The sequence below is a fragment of the Syngnathoides biaculeatus genome, chromosome 1, assembly GCF_019802595.1.
Source record: "Syngnathoides biaculeatus isolate LvHL_M chromosome 1, ASM1980259v1, whole genome shotgun sequence".
NCBI lineage: Eukaryota > Metazoa > Chordata > Actinopteri > Syngnathiformes > Syngnathidae > Syngnathoides > Syngnathoides biaculeatus.
Window position 1 is genome coordinate 9,968,930 of NC_084640.1, and position 21,700 is coordinate 9,990,629.

The following is a 21,700-nucleotide window of genomic DNA, read 5'->3' on the forward strand; positions in this document are numbered from 1 at the left end:
TTTTTGTCGAGTTAGCTAACTGCGTTCTGCTTTGTCTAAAACAAAGCATGTATTATGATTTATAATGTATGATGTTTGTCAAAACCAACAATATAAACAACACAACAAAAAAAAAACCTGACAGTTTTTATTATTATGATTGAGCAGCTTATTAATGTTAAGACCCATTCGTTCCCAGCACTCCCAATAGTGGCATTAAAAATTAAAAAAAAAAATTAACAATCCAGCATCACATTGTGGTTTAAATTCAAATGACCATCACCAGTAAGGAATTATTGTTCTGAATATTTTTGCATGATTGCTAGAATAACGGCACAGCGGGTGGAGTTTAGGCCAGCGTGACGTAAGTGGCGTCAGTGGCAACGCCGCAATTGTTGTCTTTGGTGGACATGAGGATGTAGCCGTCGTTGCCCCAGTAGGTGGACCACGAGTTCTTGACCAGCCAGTAGGGCTCCCCGTTCAGGGTGCCGTACCCCACGGCCAGCACGGCGTGGTCCAACGAGTCGGTGGTGTTACCTGAGGACCAAAGGCACTGGACGTAAAACTCGCGTTACTACGTTGTGCGCAGTTTTGTGACCATACCGCAAGCGGGCTCGTAGTAGACGCCGTGGCTGTAGAAGACGAAGGATCGGTGGGCGGCGTCGATGCTGACGGCCACGGGACCGTTTTTGAACAGCGCCAGTCTCAGCGCCTCGGCGTCGCCCGACGTCACGTTCGTGTAGCTGTGGACGTGCGCCGTCAGCTGCGATTCGTTGGCGTGGCAAAACCCGTTCTGCGGACACAGAGGAACATTTGTTGACCGTGGCGAGTCATAAAAATAACACGTTTAATTTAGAAGAGCCTATCGAGGTTCTCAAGGACGCAATACAAAAACAATCATAAATAAATAAATAAATAAAATAATTATACAAGATTATCACATGTAAAGTCACTCTTCTTAATTGCGTTTAGGTAATTTTTTTAATGCATGTGGAAAAACACTTGATTATAATATTAGTGAAAAACTGAATTGTTTTTTTTAAATAATAAATTAAGTATAGTAGAACTGATCCAAAAAAATTTTTACAAAAGTAGTACATGTATTATTGCATTGTAAAATGTGCTTTTAATGAAAGAAAAAAAAAATCAACAACTAAAATCATATAATAATGTAAATATGTTACTGAGTTTTTTTATTCTTTAGTTTACTTAATTTTACTAATATTTGGAATATATTTAGAAATATTTTCAATATTCAAAGCATTCATTTACACTATGTAAATATAATACACCCTTAAACGTATTCCAATGAAAACTATTAAATGTCATGAATGAAATGATAAAATACATGATCATTCATTTTGCTAAACGTAAGTTCTGAATAAATTCCACAATGTTTTATTTGTAAAAATGACATTAACAGCTAATAATTTTGAATGAGAAACACAAAATTAAGCTCGTCTTCTCCACATTAAATCACAACGAATGCCGAATATGAAAGTTCCTCACAAGATTAGTAACCTTAATCTTTATGAAATATTAATATCAGGGCATATCTGTTTGTGTTTCAGAGGAATCTCACCATTCCCAAATAAGCTCCGTACGTCTCTGTGGTGGCGATGCCGCCGTGTTTCATGATCCACTCGTACGCTCGCCACTCCTCGCCGCCGTCGCAGGCGTTGTTGCCGAAGCCCCACGTGCAGTCCATCAGCATCTGCTGGGAGAGCACCTGCAGGGAACCCGTCTGGAGTGGGGCCGGGGGGGGACAAAAATTTAAATAAAAATAACATCAGAAAAAGACAATAGAACTCACATAAAATACAACAATTCATTTACAAAATTTAAATGACCAAATTATTTCACATCGTTTGAGCCATCTTTTCCAAATTTGCATTTTCTTTTTTGGTTTGCAAATTTGGTACATTCTTATATTTATGTAAATAACATGCGTGAGTACTGTAGTTTGAATTATTCATTCATACATGTAATATTTTCAGATTAATAGCATTTATTTAAAATCTTTTAAAAAAAATGTGACATATGCTTTAAAAATACATTTGACTTTTAAAAATGTTACAATATTCATATATATATATATATATATATATATACACACACACACACACACACACACACACACCACACACACACACACACACACACATACACTATAGTACAGTTCCCACCACTTATTATTATTATTTTTCCTTTTACTTCTTTCCCTCCTATTCGGTCATTTATAAAGGTATTATTATACCATGGTGAATGAATGTAAATTAATAGCCTTTTTTTCTTTCTTTATCCCTTTTTTTCTTTTCTTTTTTCTTTCTCTGTATATAAAAGTGTGGAAAAAATTATAAAAAAGAGAACAGATTAACACAGGTTTTGACAGTCAAGCCCTTTGATTAAAAAAAAAAAACTCAAATCAACTCAAAATTTGGCTAAAGTGCCTGTGATGAGCAACTATTATTCTGTCGCGAAATTTTCCAATTGTTTGGAAATCAAATAAAGATATAAGATAAAAAAAAAAAACTTTAAAATATTTATGTACATATACAAAATTGGTCATTTTTGGAAAATCATCAGATATTTACCTATGATATTTGTATTATGTTTGGTTATTATAGCTAAAAATATGTATGCAATACTAATAATAATAAAAAATGACTAATTCCCGTAAAATTCCATATTATATTCCATGTTGAAATAGTGAGCCCTGGAGTAAGATGTTATTGTCACCTTGAGAAAAAGAGCCCCCTCCAACGCTCCGGTGGTGGCAAAGCTCCAGCAGGAGCCGCAGATGGCCTGGTCCTTCACCGGCGTGACAGCACCTGGAAATGACACGCCCAAAAAAGGTTGAGTGGAGGGGGAGAAATAAAAGCCTTTCAGGTGACGCGGATGTACCGTAAAGGCGCCAGTCCAGCGACTCGGGGACTGTGAGTCCTTTGTACATTTCGGAAGGGAAGGGGCGGCCTCGGTTGGGGGTTTTTACGCCCTTGCGTCCCCTCATGGCGGCCATCTCCGACATGGTGCGATCCGACAGGGAGTTGAGGGCCAGAGTGAAGGATAACCCCGCCCGGTTCTTGGAGTGGATGTATCTATCGGGAGATCAAATTTAAATTTTTTTTTTTTTTTTAAAATGATCACCGGAAAGTGCGGCGAACAGGAAGAGAATGACGCTGTCCTGTATTTTAAAAATGATGGGAGGAGGCAGAGGGTGCAAGAAAGGAGGCCGATGCAGTAAAGGTTGAGATAGAGTAGAAAAAGCAAAGAAAAAATAAGAATATAAACAGATGAGACCAGAATCTGGATCAGAAATCAAGGGTAACGTGTTTTTCCAACTATTCATGTTTGGTAACGCAAAAATGCTTATAATGTCTCAATTTGATCATTTATGATATATGACAATTTGAAATTTTGGTACAGATTTTTACAAGAATCATGGAAATGGAAACTTGAGATTTGGCTTTGCGGGCCACATGAAGCCATGTGGTGGGCCAGATCTGGCCCCTGGCCTTGAGTTTGACACCTGTGACCTACTAGATTAGGGGGGATGCAAAAACACACACAAAAAATAAATCTCAACAATCATTATGAATAATACACAAATACTAGAATAAAATAAAATAGAAAAGTAATGATATAGAGAATGTTAGGGGAGAATAGACAAAAATATGTGAAAAAGAAAAAGGAATAAAAATATTTGAAGGAAAATAACACCTACTGAGGAAAAATAAGAAATCAGACAAAAATAGATGAAAAATGTTGGATGAATTTAACAAAATATTAGCCAAAAATTACAAAAATAGAATGAAAAAACATCATGAAAAATAAAAAACCAAGTTAAAACTAGATAAAAATGTTTCAACAAGACATTACATTAGATGAACATTAAAAACAGTAGCAAAAAACACTAAATATTCGGCCGTAATATTAGACATCCGAGACACACAATACAAAAATATCAAATACAGTTATGCCTCGGTTGTCGCCCACAATCCATAAAGTGAGCTGCTTTTTTTTGCACGTTTTGACGAAAGAAAAATGTTTTTCAAAGGACGTCTCGCGGGTTCCACGTTGCGCTCACCTGAGATTGTGGACGAACGCGTGTTCTCGCTCTTCGTGCTCCTTCTGGTCGCTGTAGCGACGCTGGAACTTCTCCTTGAAATGCTCAAAGATGCGGCGCGAGTGGCCCGAAGCCGAAGTGTGGATCAGATCTTTCATGGGATTTGCCAGCATGTGATGCTCCACTCCGGGACCGGGGAACCCTCCGCAGCTCATACCTAGACCATGATGCTTTGTTTATTTCATTTATACTTCTACCTTTACAAGTTTTTTGTTTTTCGTGACAAACCTTCAGGAAGGGAAAATACTTCAGGGTCCACTTTGGGGGAGAACTCCTTGTAGTCCACCAGGTATTTGTCAAAGTGGGAGCCCAGCAGCGTGTTGTAGCCCATCATCTCGTAGTGGAGCGGTGTGGCCGGGTCCGCCTGACCGTCACCGGCCTTCTCCGAGGAGGTCACCCACAACGTGTAGGTGTTCTTCTTGTAGCCCACGGTGGTCACATTCTGCCACACCTCGCACAGGGACCCTCCGTAGTACTCCATCCTTAAGAACTGTCAATGACGGTTCACAGTCAACATCGGTTTAGCGCGTTCCGGACCGGTCCGGGAGTTAAGTGACCTGGAAGCCCCGCACGTCGGGCAGGACCGCTTGCGTCGCGACGGGTTCATCCTTGGTTCCGTTGACTTGGAAGCACTTCATCACGTTCAGCTCGTCCTCGGTGGTCTCGGGGGTGATCTTGTAGGAAGCCCCCCACGGCTGCTCGGCCCCCAACTGATATGTGGACACTTGTCCTGTTGAAACAGAGGAGACAGAATAATATATATTTTTTTTTTTACGCCAACTCTTCAGTCGGATTAAATATTGAACTATTAGGCTCCGGCACTCCCGTGACCCTTGTGAGGATAAGCGGCTAAGAAAATGGATGGATGGTTGGATGGATGGATGGCTGGGTTACTTAAACTATTTTTAAACTTTTAACGAAGGTTGCTAGTACTACATCAGTGCCATAACATTTCTCTGTTGACAGTTTTGGTTCCAATGCTTTGCTAGAGTAAAGATGATAAGAAGGAAAACAAAAAGAGATAACACACAAACTTCTTCATATTTCACAAACAAAGATGCATGTAAAAAGGAACAAAATCACAAGTGCGCCAGATGAGAGTTTCTGTTCCGCTTGAGTGGTTTGGATGGGATACAGCCGCTTCTCAGTTTCGCAGGTCGCCGAGGGTGACGAAAATATGAAATTGTGAGAATCTGGAAGGGCTTCTCACCGTGGTAGTAGTCTATACGGCTGGACTTGGCCTTCAGGTCAAACCAGGCCTCGAAGGGCTCCCTGATCTCAGCGTAGGGCAAAGAAATCATTCCTGCAATGAAGCATTCGTGAGTGATAACAAAACAAAAAACAACATTTCAACTAATTGTTTTTCCTCACCTTTCACATGATAAACAGTCCCAAAATCCGGAAGCGAAGGCAGTGCTTTGGCATCAGAACCTGCAAACGAAAAAAAAAATATATTTTTTTTAATCAATGATTTAATATTTTAAAGTTGAAAATGTATCAGTGCCATTGCATTCTATTACACACAAATAAAATAAGTTAATCTTGTTGTAATTCATTCCAGAGCAGACTAGAAGGAATGAATGGCTTCTGTAGAGAAGAGGCACCACGTCACCATTCACATGACTTTCTTTTGATTGCTGTTGACCTATGATTGACTTACAACGTGGGGGTCAAAACATATTGATACTGTCATCATTTTCTGCTGAGAAGGAAAAATTTAAATTGACCGATTCCTATCTAACACGGTGATGGTTTTGTTGTTGTTTTTGGCACAAACAACATGCAACGAATAAGCGCTCCTGTTAGTAAAAAGGAATATAAATCCCAATCAATTCATCATAACGTTGGATAACGTGTAACAATGCAAGAAAAAGAAAATTTTAGCTTCCGTTTTTTTTTTTAAAGCCTTAACCTTACCGAAGACGGTCCACAGCAAAACAGCGGCGACAAACCACGACCCCGTCATGTTCTCCCGTATGCACTGGATTAAAAGATTGGAATAAAATCAAGAAAACTACATTAAAAGAAAATCCATGACTCTCCAAAACGTGTGACTCAGTACAACACGTAAACAAACAAAAAAAAAAACTGCCAGAGGCCAAATATTATTTCTCTCCAATCACAACAGAGTCCGGAAGTGTGTTGCCCAATCAGATGGACAGAGGGCAGACTTTTGCTTGAAGGGCATCATGTGAGTTTTAATCATGTGATCAACCACTTCCTAACTTAACCAAATAAAAATTAAAATGTGAAAATGCAAAAAAAAATTATATATATATATATATATATATATATATATATATATATATATATAAATTGTCATGAAATGAATACAATTTTTAAACAATACAATTATCCCAACGAAATCAATTTAAATTCTAACGATTTTTAAAACTCCAATCATTCAAATGAAATAGTTTAGAGAAACATTTAAGTTAAGTTTTAGTATTAGTAATTAATTAAAAATTAGAACATTTATTTTGTTTAAAAACTCCTTTTTTCTCATTTTTAGAATATATCCACCTTTTGATCATATTAGTTGCACTGTATGCGGTTTTGACTGTCTTTTTTTATTATTTTGTTTGTCAATTTTTATCTCTGTTTTCAAATGCCTTTAATCATGTAAAGCACATTGACTTACTTCGTGTATGAAATGGGCTATACAAACAAATTTGCTTGCTTTGCTTTATTTCAAATACTTTTTTTTAAATTGTAACGATGATAAAAAAAAATAAAACAAAATGTGTTTTCAGACAGAAGAACCATTCCTTCATCAAAAATGTAACTAAATGGGTCATATAAAACACAACACTGAAACCGCGTGTAGATTGAAAACGATGTTGCGTAAAGTACTCATTTACTGCGTGTTTTTTTTTTTTTTTTTTTTTGTTAAACATGAACAACACTAAATAATGTTCAAATACAAGAATAGAGCAGTATAAATATAGGACAATCTATACTACTGGGAGCTATTTCACTTCGATTCAACAGAATCGGGCCTATTTAAGCATTAAAAAAATCCACACACAATTTAAAAAAAAAACATTCACGCTCACCTTTTTTTGGTTTTATCTGTGAACTCATTTCGAGACTATTTGCGTCATATTTTGCAGTCTTTGAGACGATCAAATTGCAGTACACCACAAAGACACTTGATGGCACACAAGAATAGTAAGAACTCTCGATGTGAAGAGAATTATGGGAGATGAAGTCTTTTGATGAGCAACTTTTGTGCAAATGTTCATTCACCATGGATTCACATTGCTACACTGATGTTTATGGCACCTTCACGGATGTCGCCGTTCGTCACCGTTAGGCGGCGTTGAGTAGGAGAATGTTGGACGTTGATGGGAGTTCGTTGCTTGCGCATTCTGTCGCTTTTTCATCCTCCGGTGCGTCGTTGTCGTTCGGTTGCGTTTGCGCAATGGTCAAGTTCAGCCCGCTCAGGCCGCCTTCCAGCGTGGCCTCGGCACCTTCTGCTCGGTCACCTGCAGGCCAAAAGCGGAGTGGAACAAACGTGAGGTTGCACATTTGTAAATGACTCAATGATCATTATGAGTCCACCCAGGTGCACGCTAATAAGCAACAATATTTTACTGCATTTTTTTTTCACACTATGCTAATAAACTAAACAACAGCCCCGCTTTAGAGTTATTTTATGATTTTTTTTCCAAGCTTTTAAAATTCCTTAGGGAAAATTGAACCCAAAAAAGTATTTTTTTCACAAATATATATCATTTAGAAATGGTCTAATTTTAATATTTTTAGATTTGATCATATTTGTCATATTTAGCCAATTTTAATGGTAAGTGGAAATAAAGACATTTAAAAATATTTTTCAAATTACATTTTATTATTATATTTTCTTATTATATTTAGCCAATCCGAATCCCTGAAGGACAAGTAAAAAATGGCCAAGTTTAAAGTATCATTTTTATTATTAAATATGATTATATTTGGATAATTTTGATTTAAAAAGTGCCCTGAAATAAAGTACCCTTTTTTAAATATTTTTGAAAATCCCAAAGGAAAAATTACGAAAAAATGTCCCAGGTAAAATTTATTCTTACATTTGAATAGATTTGTTTAATTTTTAACCCTTTAGGAGAATTTAAACTATTTCACTTTAATAATACATTTAAAACTCAAGTTTGGTTGTTATCTTTATTTTAACACTGCAGCCAAGGGTATGTTTTATAATAATTTTTGGCAGCATCCTTGGAAGATTCACCATCATATTTGAAAACTATAGTTTGGAGGCTGATCTTTTTGAATGATCTCGGTGATGGTAATGTTTCTCAACATCATAATTTCTTGTCTAAGGCCATTTTTTTGGACAAAAAAAAAATGTGTATGAAAACAAGAGTGTCTTTGAACATAAGTGATAGGAATTAACACACTTGGTACTTGGTAATGTGACGGACAGACAAACGCACGCATACAGACGGACAAACAGACCTCTCTCCTGGTCACAGTCCGGTGACGAGGCTCCACTGCATTGGCTCCGAGGGCCCAGCAAAGGCGAGCCACGCCCGGAACCGCAAACCGAGTCCGAGCCGCGAGAGCTGCACGGGCTGGCCACCTCCGGGTCACCGGGGGAGGAGGAGCAAGAGGAGGATGGCGAGGGGGGCGTGTGGCGCAGGGAGGTCGGCAATTGCGGCGAGGCCGTGTCGAGGGTCACTGAGGTCGTTGGAGTGGATGAGGCGGATCGAGCGTCTTCCTCCGAGTCGTCGTCCATGGACACCGACACCACTGCAATGCGCATGGAACGCGTGCGTGAGCGACATAAACATGACGTCGACCATTTTTAATTAACAATGAAGCCTTTTATTACACTTTCAGCTTGTTTGTGATCATTTTTGGCCCATGTAAGCACAACTTTCTCAAATGTGCATATTTTTGGGGGGTCGTCGATGCAGTACATGCAGTCAAAAGCCAAACTCTGAGTACATTTGCTGCTTTCCTCCCGCCATGAATCAACTCGTCTGCTTTGAAGTTAAAATTTCATTTTCAATACATTTTGATGAAGACAGCTAAAATGGTTACCAAAAAAGAGTGCACAAATAAAGAAAACGACACCCACTCGACAGCCCGTCGCAATCCATAGCGAAAGCCGCGACGTCCTCTCCGTCGCCGCCGCCGTCGAGTTCGGCCCCGACGCCCCGCCCCCGGGCTCCGACCGAGCGGCGCTGAGCGTGGATCTCCTCAGAGATCCTCTCCAGGCGGCGGAGCGTGGCGCGGTACTCGGCCTTCGCCGCCACCAGCTTGGCCTGGCGCTCGTCCACCTGCCGCTTCAGTTGCTAAAAGCAATTTCATGACATTTAATGCAAAAAATTGACTTTTCAACGGCTTGTTCAATGTTCCCTTAATGATACTTTATTACTTAACTCGGAAACTGCAACGCCGCTTAATTTGAGCCTTGTTCTACATCTATATCACAATTTGTCTTCCACAACCCCGCTAATTACAGATTTTTAAGCATTTACAGTCACAAGCAGGTCCGAATTGAGAGTTTCTGGCAAGGACGGAGATGCAGTTGTAAGAAGTAAAAACAGAAGAAATATAAACCCGCGGATATTTTTTTGATGCGCTGCTGCTCTGAAGTTAATCAATGGATGGGCAGTTGGAAGCAAAATTAATATTTAATCCAAATTTCACAGGACAATTAATCATTGTCCAGTCATTTCCTTCCAAACTTTTCAGTCAGAACGATCCCGTTATACTTTTTTTGTGTAGAATTGATTCAGTTTTAATTCAACATTGATTTAAAAACATCAGCTTTGTTCGATGTATGTGCCAGATTGATTATTTTACTAATCAATACATGAATTATTTCATGTGATAAGTGATTACAATCCCTAATTTACAAACTTTAGGGCACAGCTCCCAAACTCAAGGTACGGGGGCTGGATCTGGCCCGCCACATGATTTTATGTGGCCCGTGAAGCCAAATCTTGAGTGTCAATTTCCATTCCTGTAAAAATCTGTACCAAAATTTCAAATTGTCATATATCATAAATGATAAAAGTTGAGATATTACAAGCATTTTTGTGTTACCAAATGTGAATCATTGAAAAACACATTGCTCTTGATTCCTGATTCCAAAGCAAGTTCATAAATTGATGATGTAAATATGATAAGATGAAATATTTTTGTTTCAAAGTCGAACGGCCCTCTGAGGGAAACTGGAACAACAATGTGGAACGCGAGAAAAATTAGTTTGACACACCTGCTTTAGGGGCAAATAAATGGATGAACTCTTGATTATGTATATGCCATTCATTTCTAATCCAGCAAATTAGAAAAAACCATGAAGGTGAGTGTAAACAATTTGCATAATCCAGAAGAGAAAACTGTACAGAGTATGTGTTGCTGCGCACGTACCTCAAGCTGGAGATAATACTTTGCCTTCAGCTCAAAATACGGCCTGCAGGGGGAGACAAAACGGGCAAAGAGTAAGGGGGGGAGGGGAAATTAAAAAAAAAAAAAACTCCACTCTGACCACTGGCATTCCTGGGCTCTTACAAAAGGGAGTTAGTTACACCCCAAGAAGAAACAAGACGAAAAACATCTGGACTTCATCGGGAGAGCCCCCGCTTTTGCTTTTGCTTTTGCTCACTAAGTTCACACAAGAAGGCTACAGAAGAGGATTTTGAAAGTAAAAAAAAAAAAAAAAACAACAGGGGGGGACTGACTTTGATTTGTTGATGGAGCGTTTGAGCTTCTTTTCCAGTTGCTTCATGTGGCCGATGCAGGACGTGTAGTTGGCCGCCGTCTTCTTGTGCTCGGCCTCGCTGCGCACTCGGGCCTGCTCCGCCTCCATCACCTGCGCAAACACGGACGTCACGTAAATAAACACCGTATTATTTTCTTAGCGTGCATTTTATCGGCGGTCAGCCATATTGAATGCATTGGGAATTAGTGGATGAGATTTGCCAAGAATTAATTTGCATAAACACGGGGCAGCAAAGGTGGTTCAGCTGTTGAAGCGTTGGCCTCACAGTTCTGAGGTTTTGGGTTCGATCCCGGATTCACCTGTGTGGAGTTTGCATGTTCTCCCCATGCCTGTGTGGGTTTTTTCCAGGCACTCCGGTTTCCTCCCACATCCCAAAAACATGCGTCAATAATTGGACACTCTAAATTGCCCCTAGGTGTGATTGCGAGTGCGACTGTTGTCTGTCTCCATGTGCCCTGTGATTGGCTGGCAACCGGTTAAAGGTGTACCCCGCCTCCTGCCCGTTGACAGCTGGGATAGGCTCCTGCACTCCCCGCGACCCTCGGTAGGATAAGCGGCAAAGAAAATGGATGGATGAAATTAGACATGGATGGTACGGAGAGAACATGTCATTTTTTACCCACAACGTCACGGGGTGGTGAGGATGAGAGGGAGGGTAAACTCCGCCTTTATGGGCAATAATCAAAAAGGAGCTCCAGCACGCCTGTGACTCTAATGAGGACAATCCAAAGCGTGTATCCATATTTCAACCAAAAACGCAACATTACATTTGGAAAAGTTAGGATGACTTTTGCGCGCCCACCCTCTGCGTGGCGTGGTTGAGCATTTCCTGCCAGGCCGAGTCGAACTGGCGGCTGTCCTCCTCCAGCAGCCTCTCCTCGGCCAGGGCGATGGTCTCCTTGGCGGCCCGCAGGATCTCCACCGCCCGCTGGAACTCCTGCGTGGCCTTCTGGGCTTCAACCTGGGCCTGAAGGGGGGAGGTTTGGAATGGGGTCACGTTACGTTAGCGGCTATGCGTGCAACACAAATTGGGTTGCTGCACACGCACGCAGAAAGGCACAAATGGCACCTTTGTCACTGAAGACGTTTTGTCGGGTGAGGGGCTCTTCCAGCCCACGCTCACTGTCAATAGAACTGTTATTCCCACCATGCCACTCTGCCCACCACCTGCATTCATATCTGCATCATGGAATGAGGTCCAATACAAGAGGTTTTTTTTCCCAAATATTCTACACAGGAAGCTGTTTTTTGAGTTATTGTCTTCCGATGACATTGCAAAAACAATGCCATTACGATCCTGTAACCATGTTTTCATGTTGACTATTGTTGTCGCATCACTACAGTATATGCTTGAAATGTCAACAAGCTGTAACAACAATGGAAATATCATTATTACATTGTTGTTTTGAAATGGCTGTAGTTTAGGGCAAAAATTATGAGAAAATATGAAGAGGTATTGATATGGAGTTAACAAATGAGAGAAACTGCACTTCTAATTGGGGTTTTTATGCTAAAATGCATAAGAGGTGCCTGTCACAGCCATGCTTTTGTACTTTATTTTTGATTTATTGTCATTAGAAATAAAGCCGACATTGTGGTTTTGGAGAATTTACTTCACCGCATACTCAAAAAATAATCCCAATAACCCACCCATTATTTTGTGAATCAAATTATCGAGTTTTAAAGAATTACAGTACATCCAATATTTTGAGAATATTTGAAAATATCAAAGCATTTATGGAACATTTTAAAGCTAAAAATTATGAAAAAACACAAATAAAATGAGCTTCCATTCAGTCTTGCAACAAAATCAGTGGGAGGTTTGTAACATTTGTTTCTCATGACCCCCCACTCCAATCCTCACCATCCCGAGTCGGGGTCGTGCTCACGGAAGATAGAGGCCCCCGCCGATGATGTCATCAGGTTCAAAGGTGACAGCACCTGTCTCGTCGCTTGTCGCGATATCAAAAGTGACGCGACGGATAAAAGGAGCGCGAAGATAGCGGTTTGCGTGTAATCTGGTCGCCATTACAAAGAAAAGAGATTACACGGCTCCGTGTGACCCAATTCCCACGGGTCATACGGGCATGATAATTAATGGTATGAGGACTACATAATCATATAATCACTCATTTTTGTCATGGTGGAGATTTGAAAAAAAATGTGTTCATTGATTACAGGACATCATTGTCAAATGAAAAATGGGACACTTCCTTTCCCATGATGCATTATGTCATACCGTGTAACCTTTGTAAGTTTTGCCTTACCAAAAACTAACAATTTTAAAACAATAACAACAAATCTTACAGACAAAAAAAAAATCATTCATGATTAAATGTCTAGCACAAACAACTTGGCAGAAGCAAATATGAATGCTGAGATCTTTTTTTAATTTTTAAAACAGTCATGTCACTTGTTGCTTGGCAGGATTCAAGAATTCGTTGACGTCATAATTTTTATATGCCATTTTTTGGCCACATTTTAAATGTCATCTCAAAGCTCTGATGATTAAAACCAGCAGCAACTACTGCACATGGATCCAAATAAATAAAATAAAGATGTAAGTTAGCTGAATTTACAGTATATTGCTTTTGAGTAATGAAATAGATGCCCACCTGTTGAAGTTCAATAGAATCAAGTTATACATATTTACATAATTCTTTACCTCTGCCAGGTGGCTGTGTTATGCGTTCTCATATGTGCAAGCTAATTAAAACCATTTATTGTAACTGAAATATGCATTACTTATTCGATTAAAACATATATAGTTTAATAGTGATGTTGTGGGGGAATATTTATATTTGTGTATTCCTACATACATATTTGTCTTTTTGAGTTTAAAACATAATTAGATCAGATGTTACTCACTAGTTATTCAGTTTATCGGGGTTTTTTTTTTTTTCTTCCACAGCTTACTCCTGTTCAGTTATGTAAAGGAATACTTTTTACTTTTGAGTATTATGATTTGAAAATTACTTTACTCACACACACACAGGCTGTGTCACAGAAAACGAAAGAGAAGACAGCTCAGGCAGATTTTCAAATGGCTACACCCCCTCCACAAATTTGTTGGAATGTAAGTGGAAAAACATGGGTGCACGACCGTGCGGGTGGGCGGGGTGAGGGAGTGTGGGGGGGGGACAGCTGGGTCACGGGAGGAGACGATGGTGGAAAATAGAGTGCACGAGCGTGCACGTGTGACACCGTCGGGGAGGCATTTGGCTCCTCTCGGAAGTGGGTCACGTTTTAAATATTAAAAGTTCCTCTCTATAAATCATAATGGGACAATGTGCCAGTTTAACCACGAGGCCTTCATCTGCTTTGCTCGGTGCTTAAACCGCTTTCAGACCCACGCACACACCCTTTGTGACCCCTCCCTCACACGCACATTGGTCCCATCCCAATGCAAAAAAAAAACTCCATATGCAGCAAACATTATCAGGTAGTTTTTTTGTTCTGCGCGCAACATGGCAACAGCACACACGTGTCAAAATACGTCGTCTATTTATATTTTGACAGCGCAGCGGTGACAGACGAACGTCAGCCTCTTTTGACGCGTGACCCGCGGGCTTCGCTGCCAATTGGACAAAGCGACGCCGGGCGACAGGTGACCCGAAGAGGAACCCTTGCACACATTATCATTGCGGCCCATGCAGCGTACTTTTACTTCTTCTAGGAATTATAAATATAAAGTGTGTGTTGTGTGTGACAGCAGTTTAGCATACAGAGATGGTTTAAAAATAGATATCACGTGTGCGTGCGCCTTTTAAGTAGATATGAGCTAAGCCCTTTCAAGCGTCTCCCTGTTAATCCTCAGTAAGCCTTGCGCTTTCCGACTCGTGCGTACGTGTATGCGCGCGTACCTGTCTAGCCACTTTGCGGGCCTCCCAGTAAGGCTTGGAGTCATCCACGGCCCGCCCAATCTTTTTCACCTGCTCGTCCAGCTTGACGGTGGCCTCCACGAGCACTGCACGGAACCGCTGGCGGAATTCCTGCCAACACGCACACGTTAGTTTCGTTTGCGGTGCTCGAAGTGGGCCAAATGATCTGAAGATGAGTCAGGATGATTCCTAAATCCCTCTAAGCGCTGTCATGAGGCCGGCGTGCTTGTGTGTGGTTTTTTTTTTTTTGATGAAGGCAGCCAAGCAACTCTTGGAGAGAGTTCAATGTAATTTGCAAAGGCAGTGTGACTGAAAGGAAGACGACTTGATCTGGAGGCGTGTTGCACCCATTACAAGCTTTGCAGCAATGGCATGATGTAGATACAGTGAAGAAAATAAGTATTGTTATATTGCAAGTTCTCCCAGTTAGAAATCATGGAGGGGTCGGAAATTTTCATCATAGGTGCATGTCCACTGTGAGAGAGATAATCTAAAAAGAAACATCCAGAAATCACAATGTATGATTTTTTTTTTTAATGATTCATTTGTGTGAAACAGCTGCAAATAAGAATTTGAACACCCGAGAAAACCAATGTTAATATTTGGTACAGTAGCCTTTGTTTGCAATTACAGAGGTCAAACGTTTCCTGTAGTTGTTCATCAGCTTTGGACATACTGCAGGAGGGATTTTGGCCCACTCGTCCACACAGATCTGCTCTAGATCAGACAGGTTTCTGGGCTGTCGCTGAGAAACACAGAGTTTCAGCTCCCTCCAAAGATTTTCTCCTGGGTTTAGGTCAGGAAACTGGCTAGCCCAAATCACAACCTTGATATGCTTCTTGCTGAGCCACTCCTTGGTTTTCCTGGCTGTGTGCTTCGGGTCATTGTCATGTTGAAAGACCCGGCCACGACCCATCTTCAATGCTCTGACTGAGGGAAAGAGGTTGTTCCCCAAAATCTCACAATACATGACCGCAGTCATCCTCTCCTTAATACAGTGCAGTCGTCCTGTCCCATGTGCAGAAAAAACACCCCCATAGCGTGATGCTACCACCCACATGCTTCACTGGAGGGATGGTGTTCTTGGGATGGAACTCATCATTCGTCCTCCTCCAAACACAGTTAGTGGAATTATGACCAAAAAGTTCCATTTTGGTCTCATCTGACTTATAAACTTTCTCCCGCGACTCCTCTGTATCATCCAAATGGTCATCGGCAAACTTAAGATGGGCCTTGACATGTGCTGGTTTAAGCAGTGGAACCTTCCATGCCATGAATCACGTCTTAGTGTATTACCAACAGTCACCTTGGAAACGGTGATCCCAGCTCTTTTCAGGTCATTGACCAAGTCCTGTTGTGTAAGTCCTGGGCTGATTCTTCACCTTTCTAAGGATCATTGCGACCCCATGAGGTGATATCTTGCATGGGGCTCCACTCCGGTTGAGACTGACCGTCATGTTTAGCTTTAGCATTTTCTAATGATTGCTCCAACAATGGACCTTTTGTCTCCAAGCTCCTTGGCAATTTCTCCGTAGCTCTCTCCAGCCGTGTGGAGTTGTACAATTTTGTCTCTGGTGCCTTTAGACACCTCTTTGGTCTTGGCCGTGTTACAAGTTTGAATCTTACTTACCTGTATGGGGTGGACAGGTGTCTTTATGCAGCTAACGACCTCACAGAGGTGCATCTGATTCAGGATAATACATGGACTGGAGGTAGACTTTTAAAGGTTGACTAACGGGTCTTTGAGGGTCAGAATTATAGCTGGTAGACAGGTGTTGAAATACTTATTTGTAGCTGTATCACACAAATAAATCATTTTTAAAAAATCAAACTTTGTCATTTCTGGATCTTTTTATAATTATCTTCCTCACAGTGGACATGCACCTACGATGAAAATTTCAGACCCCTCCATGATGTCTAAGTGGGAGAACTTGCAATATAGCAGGGTGTTCAAATACTTATTTTCTTCACTGTCCCATGTTGAGGTACTTTAAACTATCATTCTGGATTTTACTGAACTAATACAAAAAAAAAACAACAACCATCCCCCCCCTAACCATTTCAGTTCCTTTGCAATTGAGCCGACGAAGCGGCTCTCCTAATTCAAGTCATCACTGAACTGTTTGCAGCAGGATTCGGCTGCAATGCCAAGAGGCAGCCAGCATCTCTGCATTTACATGTGTCAGCTGGATGCGATGGAGTGATGTGCCGGTTCTGGTTGCCAAAATGATTGGCGGCGGCGCCACCTGCATCCTGTTCATGAAAGTCACCTACAAGGGCGCGAAAGGGCGGAAAAGGCGTCGCAGGAAACGGGTTTCCCTGTGACATCAGAGCGTTTCCCCACTTCCTACGTTGCCTCGCTTCCTTTTTTTTTTTTTTAACAATTTTAGCTGTTACAGCAAATGTACTGTAACTTTCCAAGCGTGGTGATTTTTGCCTGATTTCTATCATTTAGCAACATCTGCTTCTATCTATCATAAATGTAAATCTATCAATAATAAACACCCGCAATCATATAACAGTGGAAGAACTGTGAATAATTGACTTCTACTGAAAGTAGGTGGCAGCATGGTGGACTAAGGGTTGGTTTTGAAGAATCAGGTTCAAACCCGGCCTCAGCTGTGTGGAGTTTGCATTTTCTTCCTGTGCCGGGGAGGGGTTTCCTCCCACATCCCAAAAACATGTATGGTAGGTTTACATAAAAATCTGAATTGCTGTCAAAACGAATGGTAGGTGGTTTAATATGCGCCCTGCGACTGGCTGGTGGGTGTACGCCGCCTCTCGCCCGAAGATAACTGGGATAAGCTTCGGGACACCCGTGACCCTAGTGAGGATAAGCGCTGCGGAAAGTGAATGACTGAAACGGGGTTTGTAATTCTGTACAAATCCCACAAGATGATGGCAAAGCACTTGAAACGGGGACGATCATAAAGCATCAACGCCATGCATGTAAACAATGGTGAACCCATTTTACTATTGTATCCATCCATTTTCTTAGCCGCTTATCCTCACAAGGGCCAGGAGGAGTGCGAGGGCCTATCCCAGTTGTCCACAGGCAGGAGGCTGGCTACACCTTGAACTGGTTGCCAGCCAATCGCAGGGCACATCTACACAAACAGCCATTCTCAGAATAACACCTTGGGGCAATTTAGAGTGTACAATTAATGTTGCATGTTTTTTGGGATGTGGGAGGAAACCGGAGCGTCCATCAGGCGGGTCCGGGATTTAACCCGGAACCTCAGAACTGCGAGGCCAACGCTTTCCAGCTGACCCACCGTGCCACCCAAACTACTATTCATAGCCAATTAAAACCCATGAAAAATTTATTTTTTTTATTATCATTTTATTACTGGGTTTAATCACACAATTTAGCGTAAATTACTTTTGCGACGTAACATTTTGTTTTTTTCTCCTGGCTTACATCATTCATCAGTTTTTGGACAAGGGAGGAATTTCATGTAATAGTCACAAACTACCACTGACAAATGACTGCCTAAACGTTACTTTGTGAGCACTTGGAAATTTTTGTTAGAACTTGTGCGGGAGGTTCTATAAAATGTTGAATTTCCAACATAGTGGAAGTCACAATAAGAATAGAGTGTAGAAGGAAAACCGCAGTCTCCGGATTGTTTTGCCAGAGACCAATTCCACTCCGCCACACGGCTAAAAACAAGAATGGCCCTGAAAACTAAAAATGCGCGGCATCCGCCTTGGGTCTTGGGTTTGTTTATACAGGGAAGGTCGGGGATGCTTGCGGGGAATCAAGGCCGCCACTTGGGATTAGAAATGCTTAGTTTTGACTGGATGTTTAGTTGTTGATTGGTGGTTTGTGGCGTTAACCCCCCCCCCCCCCCACGTGTTATATGACGTCGCCCTTCGGGCTCCCTCCCAGGAGACGTTCCAGACGGCCGACCTGCTGATTACAACAATAAACAAAGGGAGGATCTGCGGACAAACTCACAACAACAATATCTGTCCACTCATTCTTCCGGTGCAGGGAAGAACCCCTGACTGAAATACGGGTATCCCCGACTTCAGCTCTCTGAGAAAAGACAGGACTCGGCTTGGAGCCTCAAGCAGGAACAACAACTAGATATAAAAAAAAAAGCCCTGTCGAAAATATTGTCATGTAATTACACTCATCTGTGGTCAACTCGTAAAAAATAATTTCTTTTCCAAAAGAGGCAAACCCTTGACTTTTCCACACACATCTTTGCAAGGACCTACACCGAGGAACTATTTCGAGGTACAGTTCACGTTGCTAGGCAATTTTCTGAACCATTAAAGCAAACGGGAAGAATTATCTCTCCCTCCTGCAGGGAGGATCTCTAAAACGGGTTTAGGGTAGGAAAGAAAGCTGCACTGTTGACTGCAGAGGAAGAGAGACTTTCTGTTTTGTTTTGCATTACCTCCAGCTCACTCTCCCAGCGGTTGATGTCATCTGTGGACTGGTTCAACTTCTCCAGCTCTCCCTGTTTGCAGTAAACATGGACGGGGACACACACACATAAACGTTAGATTGAGGTTTAAAATGATTTCCGTCAAATTAGCAGACTGCAGTGAGTGCGGCATGACAACCCCACCGAGTGAGTCTTTTTGCAATTTCTTCACAATGTAAAACTTCCCGGGTGTCGATTAAAATGTATGTCACACCGTAATTTCTCGAGTATAATGCGTCCTGAAGTATAATGCGCACCTCAAAAATCAGGAAAAGTATTCTACCAATGTACAATGCGCACCACCAATTTGCTGCAACCCATATGCTCAAAATATTAGGAATTATCTGTATTTATATTTTCTTAGGTTTCTACTTCATCCATCCATCTTTACCGCTTATCCTCACGAGGGTCACGGGGAGTGCTGGGGCCAATCCCAGCAGTCAACTTGTTCTTCAAAAAACTGTCCGTACAACAATCATTAATAATAATCATTGTGTTTGTGCTGATGTAGCTGTAATATAACTCGGGACAGGCCACAGGACACGCTTGTCCTGGTCCCTGCAATTGTCAGAACAGAATCCCTCAACCAACTAAAACTAATGCTCAATGATGGCATAACATTTTATTAATACTGTTGATAACACATTACAGTCTGTCCAGAATGTATATGTATTCCTTTTTTTTTTAACACTCTATGGACCTGTATACGTGATGTATATGTGATTGTATTTTTTATTTTTCATGCATACCCAAATATAATGCGCTCAATTGACGTTTTGAAAATATTTTTATAAAAACAATGCATATTATTTTTGAAAAATTACAGTACTTCCCTCAAAATACTCTTTTAACACTCTATGGATTGTATACGAAAATACAATGTGATTGTATTTTTTATTTTTCACCCATACCTAAATATAATGCGCTCTATTAACTTTTTGCAAATATTTTTGTAAAAAAAAAAAAAAAACATTATTTTTGAGAAATTACGGTACTTCCCTCAAACTACTCCAAGGATTAAGGGTGCATTATACACGACACCGTCGCTCTCGCCAACTTTTGTTACCACGTCGACCGCGGGTGGAGCAAGTGTCTCGCAACGAGGGCCCGTAAAGATGTGAAGTACGACTCTTGGAGAAGTTTCATTCGTAGGGGCAGCATTTCATCACCGAGATGACGAATTCCACTTTGTCAGTTTCGAACAGTTCTTACGTCAAGTTTATGGTCCATGTACTCGTTTGGTCTTTGTTAATTTTGTTGACTAATCGGAATTTTTGGCATACAAGTTGGATTGTGCCTCACTGATGTGTCATAGTCAGCCTTAGTGGTGAGAACAAATATTGCGCTAGTCTACGGACCTGAACCTGGCTATGGAATTAATGCTCACACAGCTTTCTGTAGGATCTTCTCCCAGCCTAGCTGCAAAGTCATTGGCGGAGAAACTTGGCGTGGAGGCGGCGTCGTGGAAATTAGTCACACTTTTACGTCACACTCCAGCAAAATAGTCAAAATATTGACTTGGTTGTTTGCTTTCACACTTATGGGTGAGGATGGACCCCAGTCCACACGAACCCGACTGTACAAGCCACTTTCCATAACATGACCCGAGAGTCTTCTCACCTGGATTCTTGGGTCCATCTCCTCTTCCTCCTCAGCACCCTGACAGTCTTCCTCGGACTCAGTCCCATTTTGCAAAGGGTCCATTGTCACTGGGATCCGTCCTCGTCTCGCACAAAAGCCAGACCCCCTGTTTAAGACACACGGTTGTGCGGGCTGGTGGGTACCGGGGGTGTCCGCCAATGATGAACCCCCCGTTCGTCTTCAGCCTCCAAACGCACGCGGCCACATTGCTTGCTGCAGGCTTTTTGGACGTTTGCAAGGTTCCCGAGAGGCTGGAGGGGGTCCCTGGACGTCGGTCTGGCCGCGGGGGGAGACAACCGACACACTGCTACGAACCACAACCTCAGGGACCGAACTCGACAGCAGCGAGAAAGTAGTACAGTTACCTTGCTTGTGATGCACACAAGGACAGCATCCGGTTTTTATTTTCAAAATAAAATTTAGTGGACCTGATTTAATTGACAGGCGTTTATTTTCGGCGCAGGCTCAACTCGTGTTTCTGGTTCGAGAGAAAGTTCGCGTGGAACTTGAACCAACGACAATCACACTGACTGAGGCCTAGCGTCGCACGTCCCCTTGTGGCAATGATCAATACTGCAGGGCATGGAAACGGAAGACGATGCAGGGTACAATACCGACAGTATTTTTGTTTCATAAAATATTTGTTTTAAAGTTATTTGCAGATGTACATCACAAAATAATTTTTTAAAAGTGCATACTCGGATGTAGTGTGTTGATTAAAGAGTGCTCTGATCATCGTTTTAAATTTTAAAGGTTGACCAAATTATTTCCTTTGGAAATTTTACATATTTATTAGAATAGCTTTAGATGAAATTATAAAAATAAGATGATGGAAGTGTACCTTGCTATTTTTTCAACTTTAACTTTTAGTTTTTTAATTCAATTGCAAATTAGGATC

At 41.3% G+C, this 21,700-nt stretch overlaps 2 protein-coding genes across 2 annotated transcripts; both read right to left on the reverse strand.

Moving 5' to 3' along the window:
• Window positions 1–107: 107 nt before the first annotated feature.
• Window positions 108–6,198, reverse strand: LOC133498260 (digestive cysteine proteinase 2-like). Its single transcript, XM_061814877.1, has 11 exons — window positions 6,023–6,198; window positions 5,477–5,536; window positions 5,316–5,408; window positions 4,663–4,835; window positions 4,334–4,595; window positions 4,067–4,262; window positions 2,884–3,077; window positions 2,719–2,810; window positions 1,562–1,723; window positions 583–772; window positions 108–516 (listed from the first exon to the last, which is right to left on the reverse strand). Exons 1-11 carry the CDS (start codon window positions 6,069–6,071, stop codon window positions 329–331), a joined length of 1,659 nt encoding a protein of 552 aa, XP_061670861.1. The 5' UTR covers window positions 6,072–6,198; the 3' UTR covers window positions 108–328.
• A 710-nt stretch (window positions 6,199–6,908) lies between these two features.
• sh3bp5a (SH3-domain binding protein 5a (BTK-associated)) lies at window positions 6,909–21,386 on the reverse strand. Its single transcript, XM_061814889.1, has 9 exons — window positions 20,782–21,386; window positions 19,132–19,194; window positions 14,705–14,833; window positions 11,644–11,808; window positions 10,801–10,931; window positions 10,490–10,532; window positions 9,189–9,405; window positions 8,564–8,857; window positions 6,909–7,593 (listed from the first exon to the last, which is right to left on the reverse strand). Exons 1-9 carry the CDS (start codon window positions 20,863–20,865, stop codon window positions 7,418–7,420), a joined length of 1,302 nt encoding a protein of 433 aa, XP_061670873.1. The 5' UTR covers window positions 20,866–21,386; the 3' UTR covers window positions 6,909–7,417.
• Between the last annotated feature and the right edge of the window lie 314 nt (window positions 21,387–21,700).